The 10,329-nt window shown below is 41.9% G+C and overlaps 1 protein-coding gene across 1 annotated transcript; it reads left to right on the forward strand.

The window, feature by feature from the left end:
* The first annotated feature begins 2,176 nt into the window (after nt 1-2,176).
* Nucleotides 2,177-9,737, forward strand: rabggtb (Rab geranylgeranyltransferase subunit beta). The gene is made up of 9 exons (XM_083653331.1): nt 2,177-2,191; nt 2,564-2,671; nt 3,134-3,331; nt 4,472-4,577; nt 4,916-4,968; nt 5,103-5,213; nt 6,013-6,138; nt 6,790-6,939; nt 7,596-9,737. Exons 1-9 carry the CDS (start codon nt 2,189-2,191, stop codon nt 7,734-7,736), a joined length of 996 nt encoding a protein of 331 aa, XP_083509457.1. The 5' UTR covers nt 2,177-2,188; the 3' UTR covers nt 7,737-9,737.
* The last annotated feature ends 592 nt before the right edge of the window (nt 9,738-10,329 follow it).

Raw genomic sequence — 10,329 nt, forward strand, 5'->3', positions numbered from 1 at the left:
GGGGCATTCTCCGAGGTGTCTCTCTCTGTCGCGGTTTTCTACTGAATTTCTACGCAAGACCACAGAACAAAATATAAAGAAAATGCCGTTCAGCCGGTTATGAGTAAAACAATATCAAAACACTAAATATGCTTTTTTTTTAAAGAACACCAGAATGCGTCTTTTCATCCGTTTCTGGTCACGTGTTGTGCCACAGCCCAATAAGAAACGAGTACGATCTAATAAATTAAAATCCTAAATACTTCTTTTAGCCGTAAAGTTGTCGTCTCGGAGAAGATGGAGATGCACCAGAACTGATTTTTCGAAAAGAACCGTGTCCGGATTCAGTGAATTGCAACATTGTTGCAATTCATTGAAGGGAGGGAAGAAAGTTACATTGTTGCAATCTGACGCCACACACACACACACACACACACACACACACACACACACACACACACACACACACACACACACACACACACACACACACACACACACACACACACACACACACACACACACACACACACACACACACACACACACACACACACACACACACACACACACACACACACACACACACACACACGGAGCTCTGTCTCCCTCATGTGAAGGACCAGCCTAACTGCACCCATTCACACCTTTTCATTTTACTTCACACATACAAACTACTTTGCACTGTATACAGTCAGGGATATCGAACCACCTTGAGGCACAATACACCTTGTATTGAATTTGGGCGTAGCCGTAGGTGTGTGTGGTACACGCATCATGCATGCAGCTTGAATGGTCTGAATAGCGTATTAATGTTGCAGACTATGCATTTAGCACAAAGCTTCTGCTGAAATAATAAACTATGCTACTTAAAATAATAAAGCAACATGAAAATGAACTTTTTTTCCGGATTACAATTAGGTTTGAAAGTAAAAGAGATTAAACCTAGACAGGAATTTTAAAAATATAGCCATGAAATATAGAAACGGTCCTTCATGCCACAGGGATGAAGAGAGGTGGGGGGCAGTCCCCATACCCCAGCAAGCACAAAACGTTTTTTCAACGTTGATTTTTAGTTGAAATCTGGGTGATATTGGGTTTGAACGTCTAAGACCTAATTTCACCCTCTTTTCAACCGGCTAAAATGCGGTTACAACGTCAACGTGTAAAAAAACACAATTTGGTTCATCATATTGTTAAAACATTTGTTGTAGCTTGGAATAGAGGCAATATTGATAGTGTGTGGATTGGCATTTGTCCATTTTATTGTGTAACTGAGCGTTGAAATCTGGTCTATACGAAAACTACATTTCAACGCATTTTATGTCACATGAAATATCATAAATATGGGACTATATAGGCTATGTGGTGCCAGCAAAAAGCTTCCAGGACACAACTATGGTTAATAGTTTAGCGCAATACTATAAAATAATGAATTCAGTTCCTGCCGCAACGTGCATGCGCAAGTACTTAATTGCTAGCTATACTAACCGTGACTGACTAGACTAGACCAAAGCAAGTCTGCACCGGTCTGCACCAAGTGCGGAACGCTATGTTATTGTAACAGACTGTATACAAGGCTCTGTGTACCTCCTCAGTCTCTGGTGTTAAATGAAGTAACCTCTGAAGCCATAGGCTACAGCCTATAGACAACACACACACACAACATAATTTTAGTCTGTTACATTAATATAATAGTCTCGTACACATCACATAAAATAACTCCCGATCGTCGACAATCATGTAGTCTACAAGTTGTGTGCGAGATAGAGTATATATGTGCCCAGCTCTCTATAGAGTATAAGGAAATGTATAGCTCAGCGCGTTAAGCGGGCTGCCTTGAATGTGGGAAAGCGGGGTTCGTGCGCTGCTGAATTTTTAATTTAAGAACCTGGTGAAATATGGTCTAAATCTGAACGTTCAATAAACGTCTGCAAATAGTGGGTGAAAAAACTTTCACTTTCAAACCTTCCTTGCACGTTTTTTCAACGTTGACCCTAAACGTTTTTTAAACGTCTTTTCAACCGAAAAATGCTCGCACAGACAGACAGACAGACAGACAGACAGACAGACAGACAGACAGACAGACAGACAGACAGACAGACAGACAGACAGACAGACAGGGGGTGATGGTGATTACCAGCGTCACCGGCCACCTGATATGACGTAGAAAAGTGCGACGCCAGATCATCATGAGAAAAATTGCAGAATGGTAACCGGCCCAGTACTGTTTAACAAACCCGTTTTAATGCCATTGTTATTTGTAGTGTGTACGATAGGTCATAGTCGCAGGTCTTTGAATTGTGCACTGTCTTCATTTGTTAAAGATTTGACCGTCAATTATGTGAAAGACAGCTGGTTATGTGGGTAAAAACTAGCTAGCCTTGACGTTAGCCGCTAGCTAGCTCGTTTACAACACAACCTGTCAACAAGACGGCTAAAGCCTAAAGGTTTCATCTTGGTGTCATGAACTCAGTGTCATCTCCCGTCAATGGATATATGACATGCACGCTGCAACATAAGTTAGTGCATCAAAGTAGCGCTACTCACAATTTGCGACCTGTCTCTGTGTTTTTACCCTCAGGGGACCCAAGTGAAAGATGTTGTCGTCAAACATGACGCTCCTAACTCGCTCCTGTTGGACAAACATGCGGACTACATCGCTGCCTACGGCTCCAAAAAAGACGACTACGTGAGTAAACCCTGGCTAGTCGAATAAACTTAGTTTAAGAGTAGTCTAAGCCATAGACTGGTGGTCTTAGATTCTCAGTTTAGACTAGTCTAATTAAGACTGCATAAATACTGACTGACTTATTGACTGTGTAGGAGAGTACACGCTGTCAAGAGTACCTGTATCTGTGCACACACTGTCAGAGTACCTGTCCCTGTCTGTGTCTGTGTAAAGGATTACACGCTCTCAGAGTGTCTGTGTCTGTGCAGGAGTACACGCTGTCAGAGTACCTGTGTCTGTGAAGGAGTACACGCTGTCAGAGTACCTAAACTATGTCTGTGTCTGTGCAGGATTACATTCTGTCAGAGTACCTGTCCCTGTCTGTGCAGGAGTACACACTGTCAGAGTACCTGTCCCTGTCTGTGCAGGAGTACACACTGTCAGAGTACCTGAGGATGAGTGTCCCTGTCTGTGTCTGTGCAGGAGTACACGCTGTCAGAGTACCTGAGGATGAGTGGGATCTACTGGGGGCTGACGGTGATGGACCTGATGGACCAGCTGCCCAGGATGAACCGTCAGGAGATCACAGACTTCATCAAGGCCTGTCAGCACGAGTGTGGAGGCGTCAGCGCCAGCATCGGACACGACCCCCACCTGCTCTACACCCTCAGCGCTGTGCAGGTGACTCAGTGTAGTAAATTAGCCAGGGACCAGGGCAAAAATGCCCCCCAAAATCAAGTGCCCCCAAAATTGTGTAAATGCCCCCATTTTTTTGACAAAAGTTGTCCCCCAAATATTTTTGAAAATGTCTTACACTGAGGTGACTGCAGTTTAAATGCACTTCAGTGTTTACCGGCTTATTCAAAAGACAGTCAAGATAAGGCACATTTGACAATTTTATGGTTTCTTATCCTAAAGTGATATATTTGTGATATATAAGTGATATCTTCTGCAGTACTCTATACTTTTAAATATACCTTTATGTACATATAATTGTTTTTTAAGAGTTAACAAGCATTTACCCCTTGTAGACATGTATCATGCATGTGTATGTGATCGAGAAGTACGTATTAATGGGGATTAGTGTATTTTGATCATTTTCTTCCCAACAAATCATCAAATAAGAACAGTTAACATTAGTTAATCATTGTCACCACTTGCTACCACACCCCACAGTGTATTTTGGTGCAAGTTAAAGGGATATCTAGCTAAACCAGGTATACAAATTTAAATATTATTGAAATAAGTGCTGCTATTTTTGCCAATAAGCAAGGTTACACTCAGAGTTTGATGTGATATGTTCTCCTCTAGAATGAGCAAATGAGAGAACCACATATATCCTATTGTGTCTAGTTTACAGTAAAACCTAGTTACCTGAACCTCAGAGTACCCGTAAAAAAAAAAAAAAAATCTCAGTGGTATTTCATTCTCGAGAGCTGCCTCACTTCCTGCCTGAGCATTTCAGTTTAATTATTTCCCCCTGCAGCATCTTCATGATCCAGGAGATCTTTTGGGGGGGCGGCTTTAGCTCAGGAGGTAGAGCGGGTCGGCCAATGCCGCAAGGGTTGGCGGCTCGATCCCCGCTCCCTCCCAGCTGCTGTCGTTGTGTCCTTGGGCAAGACCTTGGATAAATGCAGGCCATTTACCATTTACCATTTTATTTTATTTTATTGACGCTGGCAGCAAAACTTCTCAATTTGTTGGCTTCAGGTCTGGAGCTGGAGCTTGATTTCTCTACAACTCCCGTGTTCACATTCTCTCTGGGTTCTGTTCTGACTTCTGACTGTGTTTTTGTTGTTTCATGTCCGATCTCTCCGTCAGATTCTGTGCTTGTACGACAGTGTCGATGTGCTTGATGTGGACAAGGTGGTGGAATACGTCAAAGGGCTGCAGCAGGAAGATGGCTCGTTCGCAGGGGACAAATGGGGTGAGCAGGGCTTAGTTACGATATGTAAGAGATACATGTGCTCCCGAATGGAAAAATTGGAGAACAGTCCGAATTTTTTTAGGACCATGGTTAAAATAATTGAAAATATCCCAAAGTTTTAATCTGAAGTTGAGTATGTGTGCTTCTTTTCAAATTGATAGGTATCATGGGTTTATTTTTTCACAGCATACCTCTGTAATACACAAGTCAGCTAAAATCCCAGTTAAGAGATTATAGGTCTTCTATTTAACTAAATTTAGGTGTGCTGTACAAGTTATACAACTATTACAAGCATATGATATTGTGTTATTCAGTAACTGATCTCTGTCTCTTTACAGGAGAAATAGACACCAGGTTTTCCTTCTGTGCGGTTGCCACTCTTGCGTTACTGGTGAGCACATTTCAATGTGTGCAGTGTAGCTTTAGGTTGCATCATTTGTAACAGCACTGCCTTTTTTTTCTATTGGTTGAATATATAGTAATGAATTATTTGTGCATGACTGTTGCTCCTCTGTTCTTTCCAAGGGCAAGATGGACATGATAAATGTTGACAAAGCGGTGGAGTTTGTCTTGTCCTGTATGAACTTTGATGGAGGGTTTGGCTGCAGGCCTGGCTCTGAGTCTCATGCTGGCCAGGTACGTCCACTCACTTCATCACCGCATGCTGTCCTATTGGCTTTACACAATATAGTGCTCTTACACATCAGCAATGAACAAGCAGCAGGCAGAGGATTTGGAGAATTATTCACCACAGTTGGGGAAAGTTCCAATTTGCGTGCCGATGATCGTGAAAGCTTTATCGCACTGGCCATATGCTAGGTTCCGACCTATCCTTGTTTTAAAGTGATTATTTAACTTTGTTACTTATCTTAAAAGTAACTAGTCGCGTTACGTTGCTCTTAGTGTTTTTGTGCTTGTGCTTCCAAGTGTTGTTGATCATTATTTAAAATGCAAAGGAAGACTTGCTCTGTTTTTAAAACAGTAAGCCAGTCTCATTCCATCAGCATGTATGAGAGAAAAATCAAGGTAATGAGATTGTAATTTCAAAAGGTAACGAGTAACCGACTACAAGAAATGATAAACGAACATGTTGGTTAATCTGAGTATCCAACGCTGTTAAACACATCGAGAGTGCATTTAAAATAGCACTGTGCGGCTGCTGAAAGGTTGTCAGTCCCTGACGCTGACTGGATGGGGTGTGCTCAGTTCAAGCTGTAGGCTGATGAGTGGAGGTTGAACTGCTATTACATTTACAGCAAGGCGCTGAACCCCAAAATGATCCAGGAGACGCTGCTGCCCGGCATCTCTGTTGACCAGGCTGAATGTGTGTCTAGGAGGGATACGTGTGAAAACATACTGAAGTTACTACGAATAATGTCATGGTCATCTTCAAAATGCCTCTCAAACAAAAGCGGTTTGTCCTCCTCTCCTTCAGATTTACTGCTGCACCGGCTTCCTGTCCCTCACCGGTCAGCTGCACCAGGTGAACGCCGACCTGCTGGGCTGGTGGCTTTGTGAGAGGCAGCTGCCGTCCGGCGGCCTTAACGGCCGACCGGAGAAGGTCAGTTACCTAGGTTACCTGTAGGGGCGTGGATCTTTGCGTATCTCACGATTCGATGCCGATTCCTGGGTGAATCAATTTTCGATTCAAAAAGATTCCTGATTCAGCACACAGGGATTTCAGGATCTACTACACCCAGTCTGCTGTGTGCTAAGAAAGGCGGTGTAGCAAATTATGGCATGAAAGTAGAATAAAGTGTATAAGATTGTTTTTTGTTTTACATTTTATGAGCTGATTGCAATAATGTAAACACAGTACACACAAAGGCAAACCTAAGACAAAAGGTAACATTTATGCATGCTAAACTTGTTACTTCTTAGTATTTCTCAGTTCTCTCAGTGGATTCAAGAAAAATAAGTTAAAGTAATACTGTAGAAAAATAAACATGAAAAAATAATCAATTCTTGGGAGTTGTGAATCGATTCAGAATCGTGGCAGATAAGAATCGTGATTCTTACATGAATCTTTTTTTTTAACGCCCCTAGTTACCTGTAGGTTGAAATGTTACGTACTGTCGCTCCTGTTGTGTGGTTAAACTTATAATTCAACTAATCAACTAAAAATGGCATCCAAATTTGAATTTAGTTGTTCTTCCACCAAGCTTCTGACCGAGCAGCATCTGTGTGTGTGTTGTGTGTGTGTGTCCCTCAGCTGCCGGATGTGTGTTACTCGTGGTGGGTCTTGGCCTCTCTGAAGATCATCGGCAGGATCCACTGGATCGACAAGGCCAAGCTGCGCTCCTTCATCCTGGCCTGCCAGGATGAGGAGACGGGAGGTTTCGCAGACAGACCGGGAGACATGGTGAGCTAACACAGCTGTTCCCTGCCTGCATGCGTTTTCTCCACTATATGGAAAAGTAGTTTAGTATCTAGGTCTTTCGTTTTGGACATTGCACAAATTTACTGTCCCACAGATTTTCTGTGGTTTAAGTCCATTGTCATTTCACATTCTGATATTTATCTCTGTGAAGAATACATGAAAAAAGGCGAGACATGCACAATCCAAACCTGTATAGGGCAGGTGCAGAGCTCGAGGCAGGAATAGTAGGGAAGAGAGTAAAGCTCGCACACTGCAAGGCTCCAGTTGAGTGTTTTTATTTAACATATTTAAAAATATTAAAATGTATTTAACCCATCGGTGTTAAATAAAAACACTCAACTGGAGCCTTGCAGTGTGCGAGCTTTACTCTCTGTGAAGAATAATCTTCATCTATACAGACTTTCACAGACAGACAGAGTTTGTAGGGGAAGATGACCATCTATAGCGTTAATCATATTTAACCCCAAAAAAAAAGCAGCAGAAACACCACAGTAATGAGCGCTAACCACAAAAAAATTAGAAAAAAAAAGTATTATCACTTTAACACTGATGGGCCTGAGCAAGGTGACACATTTGTTACCGATTGGCCCAGAGGGAGGACACAATGTTTACTGTTGCCTTCTCTCTCTCTCTTACAGGTGGATCCTTTCCACACTCTGTTTGGAGTGGCAGGTCTCGCTCTTCTTGGTGATGAACAGATAAAGCCAGTGAATCCTGTGTTATGTATGCCTGAGGACGTTCTGCAGAGGATAGACGTGCTACCAGACCTCCTGAGCTAGCCACCTCCTCCCCCACACCACACCACACCACTACTGCCCCCTCAGCCACACCTGAGCTACCCCAGGAGCCGGGGATGGTGGTTGGGACCACGGAGAGGAACATCACACGCTTTGGCTGAAGTCTACACACACATTTTGGGAAGTTGCAGTAGATCTGGGATTTGTGATTTCACCGCTTTTATATTCTGTCTCTAGGGGCATAAGAAACTTCACAGCTGTCTCTGCTTCACAATGAATTTGTATGAGGCACAAAAAGCTCTGTTTCTGCACCCGCTGTTTCAGATCGAATAAGTTCCACCTCTTAAAAGTAACAGGTTGTCGATGGAAAACCAGGAGGGGTTTTCAAAGTGGGAGGCAGTTCAAACCGTTTCAGGGGAGGCTCAGTGAATGGACGTGAAAAATATTACATTGGTTATCAAAAGGAGATCACATAGAATAGCCTAAATGTGTGATTTGGTTAACGAAAGTTCATTGATACAGTAGATTTGTGGAATTTCACAGTTTTCCCCACTTTCCCAGAGTCGGATACAAATACATGCCTTCACCTTCTCCATCTGGTGTAGTCTGAAGTATGTCAAACAGCAATATCAGGCTATCTTGACAACACCATATTTGAGTGGCAATGAGATCAAATAACATGATAATGAAGGGGGGGGGGGGCTTCATCTGAGGGGAGGCCCACATTCTCAGACTTTGAAAACCCCTGCACTAGAGCAAGCATACAGTTCACTCCGAGAATCGATCCCAATAGGCCTCGCAACTGGAGATGCAACCGTGGACTTTTTGTTTGCAAAAAACATTTTTTGTTTTAATTGTTTTGTTAATTGTGTTGCACTTGCTGCATTGTATAACTCAGCTTGAAAGGCAGAGGTTTTTTGACAGGAAGGAACTCAAAGGACTGATTGGTTGGGGACTGGAAAAACCCAATGCTTTAAGACATGTTAGTATCATAGTCCAGTGATTCCCAACCAGGGGTACGTGTACCCCTAGGGGTACTTGAGCAGCTTGCAGGGGGTACTTGGAATGATTGGGGAATACAATTTACCTCCAAAATGATAAATATATATATATATATATATTCCAAGTCATTTCATAAGCCCATTGTTAAAATGTGATGTGTGTGCCACAACTAGTTCTGCTGGCAAGTGTCAACTGCTACACTGTTCTGCTACTGATAATGGCAAAAAACAACTAAAAAGCCCAAACACCGGCAGTTCAGTGAAACATATATTTTGTATAGATTTACTTGTATGTGATCATCAACATGCATGAGTGAGGGGTACTATTGTCATGGAAAAACAGCTCAAGGGGTACATAAGACAAAAAAGGTTGGGAACCACTGTCATAGTCTATTGCCAAGTAGCTACGTTAGTTTATCCACAATTTCAGCTACACTATTTAAGTTCATGTTACGTAACAACTTGCATGTGTAAAATCATAAAATATATCCAGTCTTAAGCATTCATGATTCTGAAGCTTGTCTGTTGTAGCTATGACAGTTATTTTCTCATCTTCTTGATTTAGTTTTCCCTTTTGTGAATAACCATATTGATATGGTGACTGATGTTTGTCAGCTTTCTGCACTCTTGTTGCCTGAATGATATCCACTTGTCTTAACGCAAAAAACGTGTTTATTGTTTGTGAAAAATGTTCTGTTGGCATTGTTAGATAGTTTCAAAATACATATCACGTGTGGAATCAGTTGTAGGGCTGTCAATTCTTGCATAATAAATGGACAAAATATTTACTAGTTAATTTACAACTGAGAAATATAATTGTCTTTTGCAACATTGATGTGCAAATCAAGGAAACCCCATTCCCTTAACAAAGATTGATGCAGACTTGTGAGCCCTGTTGTGATGCAGAGTAGAGATATAAGGAATTCTACTGGGCGGACCTGAACAAACCATTAGACCGCTAATCTGTATTGTGGGGGCAGCTAATCCTGCACAACTGTATGTTTTAATATTATTGTAAGTAATGACATGGTGTGATATCTTGGGTGGCAATAAATGCGTATGATTTCCCCTGAAGTGTGATTCAAAATTAAAAGCCCAAACCATTGATAGCCCAAACAAAGAATAATGCCCCCATCTGGACAGTGTGTTTAAACCATTCAAATATAAATTATAATTCAGTAACATGGGTAATTCTAAATGCAAATAATGTATTTTATTTTATTAGTTGCATTTAAAAGCAATGTAACATTCTAGTGAACTGTATGATAAAAATGTAATTATAGTAGGCCTAATCCAGTGCAATCCGCTTATAGTGATCAACCACATATTGATCAAAAAGCTTGGTCCTGAATAGTCTCTCCCCAGACTCAAATATTATGTTGAATCGCTGCGCTCCGCATACTACATAAGTGAGTCTGTGCCAGTTAACAGCCACTGCTAGTTTTGAAGGCGGGTTGAAATTGAATGAGTGACAGGTCGTAGCACCGATGAGAGAGCGGTTCAAAAATGGGCAGGCTTACAGCCACTCTATCTAGTGTCGCCTAATTACAGTGCACTGATATCTGTTTTCAAGTCATTTAATTTCTGCGTGCACTGGTCCTTTTTAAGAGCGAAGTGCGTTTTGTCAAGTGTTT

This window comes from Poromitra crassiceps, assembly GCF_964638095.1.
Source record: "Poromitra crassiceps genome assembly, chromosome: 17".
In the NCBI taxonomy this organism is placed as follows: domain Eukaryota; kingdom Metazoa; phylum Chordata; class Actinopteri; order Beryciformes; family Melamphaidae; genus Poromitra; species Poromitra crassiceps.